Source organism: Megachile rotundata, chromosome 16, assembly GCF_050947335.1.
Source record: "Megachile rotundata isolate GNS110a chromosome 16, iyMegRotu1, whole genome shotgun sequence".
In the NCBI taxonomy this organism is placed as follows: Eukaryota; Metazoa; Arthropoda; class Insecta; order Hymenoptera; family Megachilidae; genus Megachile; species Megachile rotundata.
The window spans coordinates 12,791,873-12,812,161 of NC_134998.1; the positions used below are offsets into that span (position 1 = coordinate 12,791,873).

Here is a 20,289-nt window from a genome sequence, read left to right on the forward strand (position 1 = left end):
TGTGGTTTACCTGAGATAACAGTGAAAGTATAAGAAATGGTGTGTAGGAGATTACTCTGATTGCTGGAAGGTTGATTAAGAAATCAACGTATGGAGAAAATTGGAGTTCTGAGGCTGCACTGTGATCCAGCTATATTTGAGGATTGCTTTGCTTAGCTGGTCAACATGTATCTTTCTTACTTTGTGAGTACCTTTCAGTTGATGAAAATAATTAGAAACTTCTTGTAGCTTTGAGTAACATTCTGAGACTCATATTTTGTGTTCTGTAAACAAAACTCACTTTACATTAATTTAATCTGTAACATCTGAGACTAACATTTTGTGTTCTGTAAACAAAGCTCACTTTACATCAATTCAATCTGTAACATCTGAGACTAACATTTTGTGTTCTGTAAACAAAACTCACTCTACATCAATTTAATCTGTAACATCATCTTTGAAGCCTAACTATCTTCACGTTTGCAGATTCATAAGATCACCTGCAAGTCTGATTTGCGGTGTTTCCGTTTTCTTCGCTGGACTATCTTGGTGCCCCTCATTATCTACCTGTTCCTCCTCTTCGTCAAGTACAACAGGAACGTGCCCCTCAAGAGTCTGGTCTCTTCCGCGGAGAAGAAGGACGAGGACGGTTCCATGATCGAGGATCTGTTTGTAGAACTCGAGGTAGTCACTGCCTCACGTGACAAGGATTTAGAACGCCGACGGGAGGTCGATCGAGGCATAAAAGAAGTGGAAGAGGCGGAGAACAGAGAAAATCCAAAGAGCCTACTTGAAGATATATTTCAGAGGGCTGACACTGATCAGGATCAGCTGTTAGACATCCAGGAATTGGCGAGATGGATTCACATGAAAATCACAGAACATATAAGTTGTGCTATGAGGGAGAATGTTGGGTTGTTCACTGCTATTGATAATAATCCACGAAATGGTAATCCTTATTGCAAATATTTTTTACTAAAATCTTTTTTGTATACTTCATTCATTCTGCTTGCATTCATTACTGACAGAAATAAAATATAATCTGTAAACAAAATGTGAATATTAGATGACAAAAACATTCAGTTTAAGAATGAAGAAATAAAATTGGGTTCAGTTATACCTTTGTTGACATTACATTAGCAATAACAATGTCGTCAAATAAAAAATTAAAGACCAGAAGAAAGTAGATTAATATTTATGGACATAAATTCTTGAATGTGACAGGTGAAGTCTCGTGGGAAGAATATCACGCATACTTTCTCAGATCCCACGGATTTCCCGAGAGTTATGTGAGCTCTCATGACAAGAAGCACAGCGACATGTCACGAACTTTGAAAGAAAATATCATGAGAGATAGAGCAAGGTGGGCGGAAGCAGCGAGAAACGATCCGGAGAGACTGGCACTGGACGAGTTCCTGGCTTTCACCCATCCCGAGAGCAGTCACAGAGCTCTCCTTCAAATGGTTGAGGACCTGTTCGAGAAATTTGGTAAGTTTCAAGTCTTTTATTTAATTTACATAATACTCTGCAAAAAATTCTTACTTTAGACCGTGATGGAGATGAGCAGCTGACAGAAGACGAGTTCTCCGACTTGCCTTCAGAAGGAATGGGTTTAGATTTAAAGGAAGACAAACACGAAGCAGTGGGTGGAAGCGAAGACAGGCGGAAAGAGTTCCGACATCTTATCGATAAGAATAAAAATGGGAAAGCTGACAGGGCAGAACTCTTAGTAAGAACACAGTTTCATCTAAAAAGAAAAAGAAACATGAATACAATTTGAACGTATTATTTCAGATGTACATAGATCCAAGGAACCCGAGACACGCTATACAAGAAGCTCAGCACTTGATAAGCCTATCGGACACAAACTTGGATGGGAAATTAAACCTGTCCGAGATCCTAAGCAAGATGGACTTATTTTTAGGCAGTAAAATGGTGGACACAGAGAAAAGTTTTCACGACGAGTTTTGAACGAGTGTCAAAGAAAGACTATTTTAAAGTAGAAACAAACAAGTCTGATCTTCATCTACTTTCATAGATGAAGCTGAAATTTCGTTGTCCTTAGAACTAAGCACAGTTTTAATAACAGTAATAATATTTGTTGTATAATTTACCAATGAGACTGTTGGTACAGATACTGCTTTGAGGCTCTTAAGCAGAAAGTTAAGAATTATTTCTTAAATTATTTTCTACACTTTTAGAGACTATTTGTAATGAACTTTGTACAATGTTTCTTAAGAAAGAGATTTTAATGCAATATTACTTCAAGGTATTAATTATATTGCACATTCTACTATTTTAGTTTAAGAAAAAAATGCAGTATTAGTTTAATCACTGTTTGATAAAATTTGTATGAGCTTTTGAAACATATCTGTGATAGCTTTTACAATATGAATTGTTTTGTTGATTAGTATGATTCAATTATTGGTAAATTATTTGGTTGAGAGTAAGTTAAGTTCCTCCGACACTATACGTAATCGTTATCTGCTCTAATTAATATATTTAAGAATTATTTATATAAATGTATTTATCTTTGTTACTGTTAAGAGTACAACGTTTTATGTTGATTTATAATAGTTCTAAAGAACAACACGATGGATGTTCCTTTGTGCAACAAAGCTTTATACCATGTAAAATACGTTTTTTCTACAATTAATCATGGCAATACAAACTTTTTGTAAATGTTAAACTGTTCTTTCGAAGCTCCTTTATATAATTCTTTCAAGGGTTGATGCAACAGGCACAATCGGTGTCACGATTATTTATTTATATCTTTAAAACAACGCACAGCTACAAAGTTATTCAAGCACCGATGCATTTGCTAATTAGCTAACCTTACGACTAATTATTTTCTGTCTTGCAAAAAGGCATGCAAATAGATTACGTTATCGATCGTAGTAATTTTGCTGCTAGCTATGATCGCTCTGAACACACGATAAAAATATCAAATCACTTCGAACATAGATCTTGAAAATTGTACTTTTTCTGTTTGAAGAAAAATTGTTAGGTAAAACTCATTCACGTTATTAAATCAGTTTTAAAGTGTACCATAATAGGTTTCACAACTTACAGAGATTTTTAAAAGTATATAAACAGCAGTTACACCAGTTAAATCTATAAACATTTCCATACAAAAAATGTAATTTTACTTGAAAATAGTTGACGTTTCTTTACAAAATTATTCTTCAAACATTATAACTTATCGTTACTAATCAACGTAATGTTCTGTTACAAACTTCTTCGACTCTCATTCATTGTCAATCTTTTATTTATACAGTTAGTCCACTTTAAATCTGAATGATTATAAATTTTTATTTATCAACCTGTTTCATTAATCCATATGAAACTTATCCGACGTTTATTTATCGGTTCACAGCCTAGTTCACATTCTATTACATTTTCCATTTACTAAGAATTTGTATGTATTAAGATATCTATTCTTCGTCAAACATCACATTAACATCTCTGTCTCTTATTTTCCTTTAATAATTTATCTCGCACAACATTGCCCAGTCAATCCCATTCCAAACATTATTAAACTCTCCACTCACCCATTCCACTTCAAATTTCCAATTAACTCCACATTTCACAGAAACTCATCTCACTCCAAAACATCAATATTTTTCTCTTAAATTTACACCCATTGCTTGCTTGGATTATCTGAAACCTTAAATAATTATTACTTATTTTATCATTCTAAATTAGTAATAATTAATCAGTCAATTAGTTCATATCAACAAAATCTCCAGACAAAAATTAGGTTCTTGAATGTACAGGTTGGTTCAGGAACCCCAATCTTCATAATAGTTTGCAACCTAATTCTTCACCGTCCAAAATTCTGAAGCTTTTGGTCAGTATGTCCTGAGGAGCTCCAGGGTCAAACGGCTGTTCTGAAATCAAAAATGCATATTATTTTCATAGGAAAATGATGCTATTCAACAGTGCATTCCTCTCAGCAATGTTTGAGGATAAAAACTGATTGCAATTCAGTGCAGTCTCTCCATATGGCTCTGTAAATAACCACATGTTGCTAAACACGTTCAACGAGTGACTGCACTGTTTTACAATAAGTAATTTATACATTAAGATTAAGGATGTCTGAAGCCCAAGGAACAGAACGTGCACGGGTCATGCATCTAGTGTATCTTTACCTACTACTAGTAGAAGGATCGACCGTCGATGCTGGTAATGATCTAAATGCGGATTGGCGGGTTTTCTTCGATCATTACTCACTCGGCAGGTCGGTCCGGTGGCGGAGTGTTTCCACCTCGACAGCACAGTCTTATCCAACCGCTCGGTCTTATCTCCTCCTCCTCCATTTCAATTACTACGAGATTTTCATTAATTTGATTGAATTCACTGAGCTCTAATGAAGACTTTACTATGTTTGATTCAATGTAAAACTCTAGTTTTACTTCAGAGCAATCAATGAAATTAAGAGATACTTTTTTACAAAATAGCTTTGCTACTGAAATTACATGATTTAGCTCTTGTGAGAAGTACTTAGAGATTTGAGTAAACAGGTCTCACCTGATACTATTCTTTGGGGTTGGCAGCCACTGTAGGTCAGCTGTCTTCTCGCTTGCAGGTCGGTTCCTCTTATAGACAGATAGACGGATATGGTTTTGTCCAGAGCGAGTCTCACCTGTCCACAATATATGTTCATAATTAATAATCACTTCATTTCTAATACACTGTTTAACATGTACAATCTCACCTCGCCGTTTAGGAAACAGTAGAGTGTTGCAATGAATAGGCCTTGAAAAGACTGCAGGAAGTGAGTGGAGTAAGACCACAGTGCAAATTTCTTCACGTTATGCAACGGTGCTTCTATCATGAAGAGCACGTTGGTGATGCCCAGAAGTGGTAGAAGCACCACTGCTGCTCGTACAGCTTTTCTGTGTGAAAATAACGCAACAATAATTGTTCAGCTAATAACTAGCGTTCTCTTCGGTACCAATTACTCACAGTACTTGCTCGATTTCGCTGGTATGGCTCTGTCGAAGCTTCATCACAAGTACCCTTACAATGTTCAGTAGGAACAGAAAATTGAGCTGAAAGATATAAACAAAATAAAGTTGCAGTTGATTAACCTGAGCCTCTAAATCTTACTTACCAATATAACTGCAAACCTAGGTCCTTCAAGGATCCAAAAGTAGGAAGACAAATTATACCCTGACCAGCATCTGGAAAATCTAATATTGGACATCATCAATGTGGATCCATTTCAAACCTGATAGAAATTAATTTCTGTGATCTTACCTGGACTTTGGATGATAGTAAAATGCGGTAATGATGGCCCAGGCTAAAGTCATCACAACAGGACATCCCCAGCCGATGAATCTGTACATCCTATAGTAAGACGTTTCTTGGAACACCGTCACTGCAACAGTAAGTTCATTATCTCAAACTTTGAAGACTGACTCTGAAGATGATGTTTAACTTACCAGTAACCATATTGTGCAGAAATAGACCCTCTATGAACATCCACATGAACATGGAGGTCTTTGCATACTCCAGAAGAGCATAGCTTGTCTCACACAGCACAGGCTACAAGAAGAAAGTAGCTCATGTTAACTTCAAACTTAAAATTTAAGAATGCAACTTCTATTCAAGGTTAGGTACCTACAGTGTTTCCTATACCTCGTTGAATACCATATGTCTTCTTCCTTAAAATTTCAATATCTATGTACACCGTCAATCTGATAAGAACCTGTACAACCATGGCTACAAAGAGGTTCTTATGTATCCTGGTCCTAGTATTCCTCAAAGACCTAAAAATCAATTCTCTTAGCAAACTCCTAAGAAAGAATTATATTTGAGAAGTAATATCAATTCACCTAAAACGACAGAATATGGCAAGTGAAGCGAGTAGCGCTACCAAAGAAATGCTTAAGCCAACAAACTCCAGTGTGCGGGTTTTCTCAACTATGTCCATTTTCATCTGAAAGTAAGCAGCGTTAGTGAAACTGATCGCATGGTAATAGCATTGTAATGAACAAGACAAAGATCAATTTAACTTTGATCTCGGTGTCGTGATACTCACGTTTCCCTCGACGGTGTTGGTATAAACTTTGCCGTGCAGCCGCAGCATTTCCGGTATCAGACAGGTGGTGTAATTCGCCCATCCGTGAGATGAATCCACGTTGGTGGTGCCGTTCTGACCCTCCCACCGACCATTGTAGCCGCACTTCTTCTCCACGAATTCTGCCCAAACAACGTGTTTACTTTGCATGCATTTCTGGCACACGATAACAAGGACAAACTGGGACGGACAGAATTGATCTGGCCGCTCTGTTTGCCCAACAATTTGCTGGTAAACGAGGCTTTGTAATTCAACTTTGAGAGCAACTTTCGGAGAACGATTACCAGGGATTTGAAAATTCAACTTTAATATTGATTCATGGCTTAGATTATAGTTTGATTAAATTGTGTGCTTTAAATATATGAACAAATACTCTTGAAAGGCTCTTTGTGGAAACTTCCTGTATATGTTACTGTCCGCAGCTTTCCAAAAGGCACTTCAAATTACTCTCCACTGCAAAGCTGTAATCGGGCAGGTCTATATGGAAATTTCAGGAACTTCATCTCTGAATAATTTCTGTAAACCATTTCAAATGTAATAGAACCTTTGAACTTTAAGCAGGCGGAAATTGAGGACAGGTAGAGTTAACTGAAGTTACAAACTGTAATGAAATTAATTCAAAATTAATTTATGATTATTTTTCACAATTAACTTTTTTACATTTACCTGCCTTTTGTTTTTAATTCAAAGTTTGCGAGTTCGTTTGCAGCAGAGTTTTAATGTACTCTGACATTTTCCACTACTATGAATTTCCTGATATTCCTTTCTTCATTTCCTTTGATGAAACGAGATTTTTACATTTGAAAATGTTTACTCCAGCCATTTAAACTTCTCCAAAACCAGATGAACCTTGTTTTCTTTCTGCCTCAGGATACGGTTTGCACTCCCGTTTTGAAACATAAAAACTTTACACAGATTTAAGATATGAAGTAGAAGAAATTCACGCACCAGAAGAATTTTCATATAATCTTATAAAATTTCGGCTTAATTTTTCTCTCAAGTTCCTTCAGACAATAAGACTCGAATACAAGTAGTTCTAAACTATGAGATTCCAAATAACTGCCGAGTCGGCGAATTACTTCCAAAAGAATCCGGCAACGGCGTTATCAAAAGACCGGAATAAAGAAGGACCATGAATATTCTATGAAAGAAGAAGCCTCAAAGAGGAGCCTATTCGGCTTGCTGCTTAAAACCTTTCTTGAAGCCCGTGAAATCAGAGAACTGCCGCATTACAGTACGTTTCCACCTTCTCCATTTGAAACTTCGATTTCAAAGGATTTACAAAGATCAAGGGCATCGCGAAATAGAAGCGTTGGTCCAATTTTCAGATTACGGCTACAATTGTCTCAACTTCGACTTCAAAATGCGAACACGTCAAAAACTATCAGATAAACTACACAGGATGCTTTGGATGAAGACTAATCTATTTAAATTTTCAAATTTATAATATTAATTTTAATACTGAAGATATTTGAAAGTGATATTAGCTAACGGTGCTGAAGGGTCAAAGGAGACTCCACGAATTGCATCCAAGCATTTCAACAGGAAAAGAAAGTCAACGGAGACACAAAAGACGTCTACAGAGTCGGGCCAACTTTAGTCACGCGGTTAGCGCTCGTAACATTTTGTCGCGTTATAGAGTGCAATCAAAATGTGTTGGAGAAGTGGGTCGAGTGGCATGCTCCAGGTTCTCATTCCCACTGTCTCCATGACGGTATTGTGAAAACGGAAATGCATCTCGAATGCTGGGGGCAAGTTCAAGTATAAGCAGCGGATGCATGCGAATCCCGGCTACAAATCGATCTGGCGGTTCTCGTCAAACGTTCCGCCGATTAAAGTAGACCGATTCTAAATGACTACGCCGATAAAATTCTCAAAGCTTCCTTCTCCATTGTACAGATACCTACAAATAGAATTGACGTTCAGATATTTTATGTGTGTTCATTTTTAATTAATTAGTTTATAAAATTTTGTTTTACTTACTTAAACATCAGGTATGTAATTATCTAAGTATTCATTGGGTATTTGAGTACTCAAGTGAATAAGTATGCAATTATTCATGTAACAAGTATTCGAGTACCTTTCTGCTCAAACACCAGTAGCCAATTCAAGTACTCAATTGTACAAATGTCTATGTACACAAGCACAAGTCTAATAGTCTGATATCCAGTGTCTAAGTCAAGTATCTAAGCACTCAAATGTTCAAGTACTCAAGCTTCTAAGCATTCGACACTCAAATGTCCAAGTACTTAAATACACTTCTTAAGCATCCATATAAATATACCCATATCAATACTCAAATAAGTACTAAATTAGTCAGCGAAGTAGCAAAATATCAAAGTACCTAAGTATTAATTTAGTAAATATCAGGTATGTATTTAATTATCTAAGTATTCATTGGGTATTTGAGTACTCAAGTGAAGAAGTATGCAATTATTCATGTAACAAGTATTCGAGTACCTTTCTGTTCAAACACCAGTAGCCAATTCAAGTACTCAATTGTACAAATGTCTATGTACACAAGCACAAGTGTCTAATAGTCTAATATCCAGTGTCTAAGTCAAGTATCTAAGCACTCAAATGTTCAAGTACTCAAGATTCTAATCATTCAACACTCAAATGTCCAAGTACTTAAATACACTTCTTAAGCATCCATATAAATATACCCATATCAATACTCAAATAAGTACTAAGTTATCCAAATAGCTAAGTAGCAAGATATCAAAGTACCTAAGTATTAATTTAGCAACTGAATATTGTAGCAATTTGAAACTAGAACTTAAGACTGCTGCAAATGTATTAGCTGCCAGAGAGAAATAAAGAGAAACGTTTTCTCCATTCCATTGTTATGGGTAAGTTCAAAGGTAAAAAGGCTTCAGTTAGATTCGCCGGTCACGTAAACATCAGACGCATTCGGTGAAAATAGCTTCTTTTCCGGCTGAAACTCATTCTTGGCTTCCTTTTTTTTATCGATAAACGGCACAGCGGAGGAGAAAACTCGAATTTATTTTCTTCGATATGTAATTCCTTGTTGCAAAACCTTTTCTCTGCGGAATAGCCTGAAAAGTGGGTGTATTGAATTTCTCTGTCAGTTTAAAATGCCAATCGATTCGTAGGAAGATTGTAGCTTTAACGGAGAAGAGATATAAGAATATAAACAAATTATTTTTTACCAAATGCATCCTTTTATATATTAAATATCAAAGTTTTATATTTACTATTTAAATATACTTGTGTAAAAATGAATACATAAATAACTGTCTAAGAAAATATTTAAACAATACCTATTCAAGTATCCAAATATCCAACTCATGAATATAAGGATTGAATGCGACCCTACATCCCTGCAACTGAGTCCATTCATTCAGTTTTTAGACACAGCTTTTGCAAGACAATTTACCGGAAGTTGAAGGCAATCAAGAATACTTGTTTCTACCACAGAATCTAAAATAACCTCGTTTCTTTAACCACGGGGGCGTAAGAACGTAGTTTCATCTAAGGTTTTTGTTTCATCATAAAAATGAATTTCAAAAAAAAATAGAAGAATAATTAACAAATTTCAACAATGGTCCGAATAATCCCATTAAGAAGTCATCCGTAGAAACTCTGGGCAAATTTGTTATGCAAATCGAGTGACGTCGATCAACCATTTGGCACGAACGAGTCATGAAATTCAGGAACTTTTAACGGCAAAGTTCTCCCTTAATTAAGTATGAAGCTTCAGGAATTTTCTAATTACCATCCATTGCTAAATTCATTTCAATAGAACAGGTTTGCTATGTAAATGCCTCATCCGTTCCACGATGTCCTACAGTAAAATTAATTAATCAATAACTTGAAAAAAGTGAAAACAAAGAAAATCCACGTTTCATTTTGATCCAGCTCTGCGTTAATTGCCTTTGAAATAACGAGCAAATTTTCATCCCTTCAAGCTCAACAGAAGAGCTTTTACCACCTTCTAAAATATTCTCCAAATTAAACTTGGTATTTGGAAAATTCAGAGGTCTGAGAATCTGGAAATTTAGGAACATGATTTATAAATTAATAAATTTGTTAATTTCCAATAAACTCTGAAAATACTTGTGTATACCTCTTGATGCTCTCAGTTTTCAAAGTACAACATTTCTTCCTTTTCTCTTTGCCTCAATCTTTCTAATAATTTTTTATTAATTTAAGCGAAGTTACAAAGCCTGTCTACAGCGGTGAACAGGTTGCTTGTAAATTACACGGGTGTTCTAATTATTCCACACCACTTTCACACTCTTTTCATCTCTCTCGCTCCGTGGTGGATGTAGCTAACAAGCAATTTAAATGTGCATTCATCAAACGAGTGCACGTGTACTTACTGGTGGTATCGAATCCATTCTCGAACGGGCATCTCTGCTTGATCGTCGCGGATGCTTTGGTCGGTGGCCAGCACAGCAACGAGTCCCATACTGGTTTGCACCAGAGTTCTGCAAAAATGGAAACGTGAACAGCATCATCGTTGTCGTGTGCTTCCAGTTGACGGGGTGCGTTGGCGTTTTATAATTTCAAATTGAGATACGATACGAGGTATCTGACTTGGCTCGAGATACGTCTACTCTGGATTATCTACGGTCTGGTTACAGCTTTCCTCGAAGCGCAACTGGCAATTCAATTTCTATCCTGAATGCGATATGTGCTACGTAGAAGACGTTGAAAGCTTTGTCAAGTAATATTTTAAGTTCGTTAACCGGTGTCTTAATCATTTATCTCTCTTCACAAAGAAGAAAAGTTCAGACTGAGTGCAATAACACAAAGGCAATTTTTAGGAAGCTAGAATTTCTCAATTACCATCTTCTGGAGGTACAAAGTTCTTAAATTTAGTGCTGCAGAAATCCTCAGTGCTATTGCCAATGGCATTAGAGGCGTCCATGTTTCCTCTAATTGTCCATTTTCACTTCTTCCTCTACATCTTTTCTCCTTGTTTTTTCTCAAATCAACAGGGACTCCTTTCGCGACGTGAACACATTGTACCTTTTTCCTGTCTATTCATTTCTCAAACCACTTCACCCTTTCTTCTTGGAAAAGGCACAACCGAGTGCAGTTTCACAATCAAATCCGGCACGTTTCAGTTCCTATCGTTTTCAGTTTTATTTTTCTTGATCCTTTATTTGACACGGGAAATACCAAGAATAGCAACAAGAATTTCTAACTTCAAACTATGAATCCTTGAAGGATTTATTGCTTTGGTATTTGGTCCTTGAGTGAAATATTTCTTGCTCTACCAACTGTATTAAAATGATCACTTCATATTACTTCATCATAATGTACTTATTGCAGTATAATTCACATTGTGAACTAACAAAGAGTTGAAGATATAAACATATAAAAAATACACTTCTTTAAATGTCACACAAATGTCCGTATTAATTGTAGCTTCTTGGAGTTAGGGTCTGTTGATTGGTCCACTTCCTTTCTTGTATCTGAAAGAGAGAAAAGGATTGAATTAGAAGACTTTCACACTATGTAGTTTTAGAAACCTATAAAGAGATTAAATTTTCTTTACAGTAAAACATTTCTTTTCTCTTCAATCATAAAAATTCCCTTCCCTACTAACTATCCATGAAATGCAAATTATCTTGCATGAATAATATTTTCTTCAAATGCCCAGAAAGAATATAAATTGAACAATAGTTTGACTGAAGAATAAGGTCAAAATATAATAAAAAAAAAGTTTTCTGTACGCGCAAATGTCGAGTTGGTACTCGTGGGAAATAAAGGACCACTACAGCCGCGATTTGCATGTGCAAGCGAACCAACGTGACTAGATTCTTCCGGTTTGTAACACAATTAAGCAGCCGGTTTTCGTGGAAATTGCTTCGCCAAATGTGCATGTCAAAACGAGGGTGTCTTGCCGGCGGTGATGGTTAAGCGATGAAAACCGCAAGAGTTTTAATTTCAACCGTGCTACGAATGAACCAACCAGCGTGAAATTAACGCCGCCGTTTCACTGCCTGACAAAAAAATTATACTCGAACGATTTTCCCGTTGAACAACTCGTCTACTAGATGATTTTTCTTTTCCACAATTTTCGCTGCCTTTTGTCCGTTTGCCTCCCAGCTAAAGAATCGTGCCAGCACTCGAAATTTTTATTTCGATAACAATCTACCGGTGAAAATAATTATCATCGTTGAAAATATTCTGGCCATTAAAGTGGGAAGCTTGGAAATGAAATTCCTAAAAAATAAAATTGAAAAATGTTACAAAATTGTTTGTACGTGAAACAGGAATTAAATTAAAAATGAAAACCGTGTACCTTTAAACTGGATTTGACATTTTCGCCATGAAAAATATTTGAACTTGAAACGTTTCATTGTTGCTAATTAAATACCATCTGAAATCTGTTAGGACTTAGAGTAATTTTAATTACATTTTTTGGAAGATAATAAACGAGATTTCCCTAGCAGAAAATTCTGCTCTACGAAGCAGATAAACCAATTCTGCATGCCGCTTCCTGTTTCCGCTATCGCTCGTAGAACGGAGGATCAACGATTCAGAATCTCTCGAGAGACGCTCTGACACCCTTATTTTAGAAAAGATCGATCGCTGGTTCCTCCTCATTACCATCTGAAAGCCGTCAAGCCAGAAAAGAACCCACGACTGATCTATGCCGCAATTGTAATTCTATCTCAAGAAACGAAAAGAATCCTTTCCACAAAAATTTTAATTTCACCCAGGAAAATCTACCAATATCGAATATAAATTTATACAGTCTCACAACAAAATGGTACCGTATCAATTTGAAGCTTTGATGAAAAGTTTGATGAAAAAAACTACATACGGCCTTCATTAACGTTCGCGTCCAAATGTTCCCAAAAAATTAAAAAAGGAAAGCCGGAATTTCGTAGCCAACAAGCGTACCGCGTGGAGAGTGAAGCAATGGAAAAAAGATAATAGAGAAAGAAAAAGAAGGAAATGGCACAGGTACAGTTGGATTCTAGCCAAAAACCCGTATATGCATCATGCGTTTCTGCCTCGTGTATGAATAGTTTTTGATTTTAAGACGTGTTTATCCTCATTGGTTCCTCTGATCATTGGCTGTCAATTGCCTCAAATTTATGAAACTGATACCGCGTTAGCTCATGAAGCTAATTATCAATTTTACATCAGACATCGATTTCGAGCCTTTTTGTTAGATTGAAGATACTGTCGTATGATGTAAACGAGTAGACTTCTTTACAGAAGATGGTGGTACAAGGAAGTGCACTCTTCTCAAACTTTCTTTCCTTATATTGCTTCTCTTCAAGCTCCACACTATCAAATTAAAAAGATACAAATAATAAATTAGAAAGGAAACAAATTAAAAAGATAAAATAAATGTGAAAGATAGAAATTTACTTCCTTCAGTAACCAAAAGGTGGAACAACGCAAATTAGCCTTAGAATGTTACAAGGAAGTCCACTCTTCTCAAACTTTCTTCCCTTATATTTCTTCAAGCTCCACACTATCAAATTAGAAAGATACAAATAATAAATTAGAAAGGAAACAAATTAAAAAGATAAAATAAATGTGAGAGATAGAAATTTACTTTCTTCAATAACCAAAAGCTGGAACAACGCAAATTAGCTTTAGAATGATACAAGAAAGTCCACGCTTCTCAAACTTTCTTCCCTTATATTGCTTCTCTTCAAGCTCCACACTATCAAATTAAAAAGATACAAATAATAAATTAGAAAGGAAACAAATTAAAAGGATAAAATAAATGTGAAAGATAGAAATTAACTTCCTTCAGTAACCAAAAGCTGGAACAACGCAAATTAGCCTTAGAATGTTACCCTTCTTGAAAAGCAATATTCATTTCAGCAATAACCAGCTACCAGAAGTTTCGCAAGTTTATCAGATTCTATAGAATCACGTTACGAGCCTCATCTTCTTCCCGAGTTTACTGTCATTACATAATTACTTGAACTTCTGACTTTCGTTAAATTGGACGAAATGTGGCGGTACACGGTGAAATTAAGATTCACCGTGGGAACAAAGACAGCGACTGCTCGATCAAATTTTAACGAAGTTCTCGTCGAAATTGCGAGCCGAAGGTTCGACGATGCAGTTGCGAATAATTTGAGAGTTTGCAAAGTAACAGCTTCTCATCCCTCTCATCCATCTTGTACGCGGAACTTGAAGAACAGAAGTTCCCTGGAATGCTCATGATAAAATTCATAAAGGATTTCTGTTCCTATAAAGCTGAACCTGGTGTCTACTCGTTTTCTAATTGCAATGTAATTATTTTATATTCATTGCCGTTCTTTTCAGACGGTAATTGTCTCTTCAGAAATGAAATTTATTTTGATATTATTTGATGCAGTTACTGTTAGCATTTTTGTTACACTTGAAGCTTCAAATGTTGCACATGTTTTTATATACAAGAACGCTATTGTATGGCTGAAGATTTAATTTTCCACAAATTAATTGGTCATCTTCGACGTAAAGAAGCTGCCATTCATAAAGGAATCAAAGTCTTTCAATCACCGAGAATAACCTTAACAATGAAACCCCGTTCCATGTCCTCTGATTGTCCAGAAACTTTTCTCCGCTAGAACAGTGGCTTTAGAAAGGAAAAGCTGAATTCGTGACTGTTTCGTGTACTAACGCCAGAATTTCGCGTTGAAATGGGACAATCGATTGCAGGAGAGATCGAGGCGGACAAGGACAACGCATTTTTGTAGGTCAGAATTCTCATCGCAAGTTAGTTGGCAAACCGAGGCTGGAAAAGAGTGAGCCACTCATACTGGACAGACTTAGTAAGATGAAAATAGAAACCACTATTTGTGTCTTCCGTTTTTCTTCTCTTCTCTTATTCCCCTTATTTGCGACGACTAAAAGGTGGAATAAAAATGCTTAATGCAGCCTAGAGCGAGGCCAATGCACTCAAACGTGCAGGAACTTGTGAAACTTCTGCAAAAGTAGTTCCTCTTTACTTCCTTTGCCTTTTACCGAATTACTGGAACAGAAATCTGATGAGAAAATATTTTTTTGCCGTGCATTCGAGCGCGAATCTGGAACGTGTTCGGTTTATACTTCGTTGAAACTTATTCCAAATCTGACTCATCTTAATTTGCACCTGTCTTGACTACGGAGCCAAGAATCTGCTTGGTTTTACATTTCAACGCAACTTCAAGTTAGCATAGAAATTTCTTCCGACGGATGTTCAGAGAATTCTCAAGTTTTATGTTTTTCTTCTTTCCACGCGGAGGAAGAATTGCGTACCATTTCCGGGACGAAAGGGCGGCGTAATTACGAGCGAAACTTTCCACAATAATATAGCTACTTTTTTAGCACATCCGTTTCAAAGTTTAAGCGAAACTTTCTCGGCACTCGAAGACTAAAAAGAATTAATACTGGTTAAATGCAGGAGCAAATTATATGCGAGGTGCCTACGTAACGGTGCAAGTTTCTCGGAATACAATTAATCAATCAAATATACTCCAGTTTAATTAAGCTCATCCTTCAGGTTACGGATTCGATTGATTTGGGATTAATTGAACGACACAGTCAACATGGCTCGCACTGGATACATAATGAGAATGTCATCTCTTCTTTGTAACCTTCACAGTGTTCTATTCAATTCTTGAACTGTTACTAAAAAAGAAAATCATGAGTTAATATAAGCGTGTAAAAATTGAGTTGTTAAAATGATAAAAGTATTACTTTAATCTGTCCGGACTTTTTCATTCCGCGGTTAAAAAAGAACTTGAATATAGCCGTAATGGCCACCTCGTTCCATTTAATTAACTAATTACAAACCAAGGGAAGAAAGGCTGGTCCAATTATGAGTTTTAACACTTTTGGTAACAAGAACTAATGGAACATTCTACACCTCGTTTCACATTCGACATAAAATTCTCTTTAGACACACGGTGCAACTCGACACATCAATTTGCTTTAATCTGCGTGGGAAAGCGAGCAGAGCGCGGATAAAAAATAAACAACGGTCAAATTCCAATAGAACTTCGACGATTCGGAAACCCAGCTTCCCAGTCAATTAGTCGGTGAAATAAACACAACGATCGTTTAAAACAGTCACGAAGAACTTTAAGCAACAGGGAGCCTAAGCCCGGATTCAGCACAATCGACAGGTGCAATTCGCCCTCTTGCCTAATCACGGCTTGTCGTTATTGGCTCGCATGATCGAGCATCTGTTTCAATCAGCGTACACTCACAGGCTGATCGTTTAAACGGCCATCCCTTCTCCGAGTTAGTATCTCACCAATTACTTCCTTTGTAAAGCGGCAACCCAGATTTCCAAGTTTAAAAGTTCCCCCGGGGGGTGTCGAGTTTTATTCGAATATTACGCCTTCCAGCGTTTTAAATTAAAAAATCCCAGAGGTAGAACGCTTGACCCTGCAACGTACGATCTGATCAGTTAGCCAGACTTTTTCATTATTTTATGGAGAGTCATAGTTACAAAATATTGCGAGATTTCGAAGAAAGACCTATACACTGTAGCAGTATTATATTTTTAATGAACCGCCTTACAAAGGCTGGTCTTTCTATGGTCTTCATACACCAATCGATATCTCCACTCTTTTCAAACCATCAAGTCATAATTCATCATACACGGCTGCGATTTTCAAAAAGTCTGAAAAGTCTACATCAATTTGAAGCTTGAAGTTTCATCAAACTAAACGTTTCATTCATGGACCAAATTCTCTGCTGCAGCAATGAACTACTTTTTACCTTAGATTAAACATTAATGAGTGTTTCGAGTAAGGAAGAAATTAACATTGTCTATCCTGATTACCCTGACAGTAACAAATGATCCTTCTGTTCAAGCAGATTACCCGGGATCCAAACACATTTCCAAACTGAATTACGCAAGTTTGACACAGAAATTCGTTTAGAGACCAAATTCAATTTCGGAAAATGAGATGGTTAATTTTCTTTGACGAAGTTATGAATCTCGTTTGCGTCAAACCTAATTTGCCAAGATTTGCATTTAATTTAGTGATTTGCAAAGACAAGTAGTTGATAGATTCTGAGGTACCTAGGTCCTTAAATTTCTAGATTTACATGTATATCTAAATCCCTACTTTTTACTTTATAAATAATAGTTAAACGAAGCGAAGATATTGCGGTGCTTAACAAGCGCATTTTACAGATAGGTGAGCGAAGTATCTAAACATCAATGTCACAGACATTAACCGCAGTCTTAATCCGACCAAAGAGGAGCTTTTCATGGGTAAGCCAGTGCAGAGCAAACTTCTGCATTTCGAGGGTGTCTCGTTAAAACTTGCCAGCCACATATTCGCAGGATTAACGTTGCACGAAGGGTAGCGAAAAACGATGAAAAGCCTGTCCTCCTTTTCTTGAATCAGGAATTAAATTGAGCTTGCGCCGAGCGTTCTTGTTTAATTATGACTTCTAGCTAAGGGCGCTGGTTTAGATAAATCCGTCTGTGCTTGACGTACTGGGTTTGTTCTTGACCGATATGTACAATCCTTGTTTCCTGGAAGTAGCCGTTCGAGGAAGATGTTTTCAGTTATGTGACCAACATAATGGAAGCCAGATATAGAAATAAATTGAAATGGTTACCTGGAATTGTTGGAGCATAAATAATTTTCTTCTATAGTCTTTGAAATTATATATAATACTGATTTTGCATTCATCTTTGTATTCTATAAGCTTCAGAAATGTTCAAAGTAACTTCAAGAAATTCTAAATTGAAGGAAACTTGTTGACAAAAACAAGAGGACTCGAGATATACTTCATTTTGTTCCTCTCGGTTTCTTTTGGCGTACAGGTGAATGCGACAATTTACCGGAAACAGAGAGCAACAATATGTTTCGGCTTTCCTAAAATTTGCTAGCTGATTAGCCCACTGTCGCAGGTCCATTGTTCACGTGAGGCTGGGTTACGAATGCACTTTCGTATCCCGCCGTCGAGCCTTGACCTGAATGAATGTTTAACGATCGAAACACGCTGAATTCAAGATCTCTCGCGATTTGGTGAGATTACCGGAGACACCGTCTTAAAACTTTAAGGAAGAAACGCGTCGGTCGCAATCAGAGTCCGTTACTCCTACTTCAACTTGATGTCCAGTGGAAGATGTTTCACGTGTTTGGTTGATGATAACTAAATCCTCTTTTTGTTCTAGTATTTAGCACTATTTTCATTAGCCAAACCTCCTAAAAATAATAGTAATATAAGTACCAATAGCATCTAGTATTAAATCTATTAATAACATTGTTAACTTTCAGTCAAATCAAATTAAACAATTTGTAAAATCTTTCAATTTATCACAACTACTTTGCTTTCGCTTTGAGATTCCCTTTGTAACAATTAATAACAATAGCATTAAGGAACAACCAATTCATCATGAACAGAATGCAGCAACAAAGGAAATTAATTTAGGACATTAACGTTTATCCTATCTGATTAAATTCAAGGCTCAGAATCACTGTGAGACTTTTCCTCAGTTTCCAATCCCTTAAGCGCATCACGTATTTTCATTTCATCTACAATTCAAAACTTGTATGTCGTTCTATCTTCCTAATCGTGGAAACGGTTCTAAATAATGATAAGAATAAAGCATAAAGCAAATGACAGTGTTCCAGTTGAAGTAGAGAAACAACAGACATCCGAGTTCCCGGCTACTCAAGTAGTTTAAGTAAATAGCAGTTACGACGTCCTCAGTGGAACTAGTTCATAATAATCAGACCTACCACGTGAACCGCAAACCCTTTCAAACTGTCCAATTTATTGCCATGTAAACAACGTCCATGTATGAAATGAACCGGAGAAACGTATCAAACTGAACAGCAATAAAACTTGATTACATCCTGTGCCTGCTTTGATGAAATGTTTACGTTGGAAGAAAATAATTGTTGAGAGAAAAGGCAACCAGGGTGAAAGAGGAAAGGACGAAATGTCGGGGGAGTTGCGGATAATTGGAAATCGCAATGATGCAGCAGTCACACAGAGTACACGCGTGAATAATCACGCGTCCTGGAATCAGAACTCGAAGTCGTGCACTTTCAACGAGATTACCTGCAGGAAGATTGCCGAGCAAATATTACTTTTTTATTTGTGATATGAAAATTGAAGTCAGAGAATTTTTTCATTTCACGCAATCATTAATTCGAACAAGCTTCCTCAGGAATATGGAACATTTAAATTTGTGTTTCATGTTTAAAAAAACACTTCATGATCCTCATGAAGATGAGGACCTCTAAACATCCTTTTTAAATATTCTTTATGTCTATTGGAACTACTAAATTGGTGTATAACACCAATACTTAAATTGAGAATATAATAAACTATAGTGTATATGAACATATTTTTATGCTTTTAAAAAACAATGAAGATCAGTGAAAATTTAAAAAGGCCTTACAAAGGATCTACTTCTACACATGCCACATCAACAAAACGTCCAGCTGGTACCAGATTAAAAAACTAAAGAAGAACTCTGCAAACATCCACAGAACTTTCACACAAGAGACCTACAACAAAATATTTGTCAGTAACTTGTCAGCTCAGAACAAATTGTTTATCAAATGAAAAATAAAAGACTTACTTATACATATTCTGTTTCATTTTATGAGCAAAAAGACTTTGTTTATATAAACTACTTTAAAGAAATAAAAAATTGTAAAACATAAATAAAACCTTTACCTAGTGTCAGATTAAGAACTGAAATAATTTTGCAAAACATTCATACACTTTTCACACTGGATACCTAAAACAAAATATCTGTCAGTAACTTGTCAACTCTACAGAACGAATTGTTTATCAAATAAAAAATGAAAGACTTACTTATAAGTCTTCTCATCATTAAATGAAGAATAAAAGGTTGGAAGACTTACCAAGCGACGAACAGGAAAATGTGAAGGCCAGGCCAAGTTTTAATTCAGGGATGAACAGGTTGAAGTCTCGTGTTGACTGCAGTCTCGACAACGCTTACCACGAGGAACGACGCGAACGTGACAAAGTACGCGCGGCAACTGTTAGGAACTCATTTAGTTGCGCAAGGAGTTGCATCTCTCCCCTCCATCGCTTCGCAAGGGCTGCTCACGCCACCCCAATCCTTCTTCTTCACGCAGACCGATTATAGAAATCAAATGCTCGCAACGAGGAAAATACCCTGTGTATAATACATATTTTATTAATAATCTGGTTGGACTGAACTAGATGGGTTACCTAAATGGAATCTTGTTATGAGCTAAGTATCTTTTCTTTCTGACTGAAGTCATTTGTATTTATAT

General features: G+C 36.4%; 2 protein-coding genes across 9 annotated transcripts; one reads left to right on the forward strand and one right to left on the reverse strand.

Annotated features, from left to right (window-relative positions):
* Positions 1-41: 41 nt before the first annotated feature.
* Positions 42-2,668, forward strand: myd (stromal cell derived factor mayday). Its single transcript, XM_003701070.3, has 5 exons — positions 42-183; positions 466-928; positions 1,204-1,467; positions 1,527-1,708; positions 1,774-2,668. Exons 1-5 carry the CDS (start codon positions 166-168, stop codon positions 1,948-1,950), a joined length of 1,104 nt encoding a protein of 367 aa, XP_003701118.1. The 5' UTR covers positions 42-165; the 3' UTR covers positions 1,951-2,668.
* Positions 1,591-20,058, reverse strand: Pdfr (Pigment-dispersing factor receptor). 8 transcript variants are annotated; one of them, XM_076541020.1, is made up of 20 exons: positions 19,891-20,058; positions 17,621-18,213; positions 15,737-17,534; positions 13,617-15,667; positions 13,427-13,532; positions 12,345-13,342; positions 10,880-12,265; positions 10,411-10,518; positions 6,026-6,186; positions 5,820-5,923; positions 5,609-5,753; positions 5,427-5,529; positions 5,242-5,362; positions 5,096-5,174; positions 4,948-5,033; positions 4,697-4,877; positions 4,510-4,624; positions 4,213-4,306; positions 3,531-3,864; positions 1,591-1,726 (listed from the first exon to the last, which is right to left on the reverse strand). In XM_076541020.1, the coding sequence occupies exons 7-19, from the start codon at positions 10,959-10,961 to the stop codon at positions 3,831-3,833; spliced, it is 1,413 nt and encodes a 470-aa protein (XP_076397135.1). In that variant the 5' UTR covers positions 10,962-12,265; positions 12,345-13,342; positions 13,427-13,532; positions 13,617-15,667; positions 15,737-17,534; positions 17,621-18,213; positions 19,891-20,058; the 3' UTR covers positions 1,591-1,726; positions 3,531-3,830. The 8 variants fall into 8 exon arrangements, with proteins under 8 accessions (XP_076397135.1, XP_076397136.1, XP_076397141.1 ...); XM_076541021.1 differs by lacking the exons at positions 10,411-10,518; positions 10,880-12,265; positions 12,345-13,342; ... (3 more) ...; positions 17,621-18,213; positions 19,891-20,058 and adding exons at positions 6,735-10,077; positions 10,155-10,398 and having other exon boundaries at positions 6,026-6,665; XM_076541026.1 differs by lacking the exons at positions 10,411-10,518; positions 10,880-12,265; positions 12,345-13,342; ... (3 more) ...; positions 17,621-18,213; positions 19,891-20,058 and adding exons at positions 6,735-9,123; positions 9,804-10,398 and having other exon boundaries at positions 6,026-6,665.
* Between the last annotated feature and the right edge of the window lie 231 nt (positions 20,059-20,289).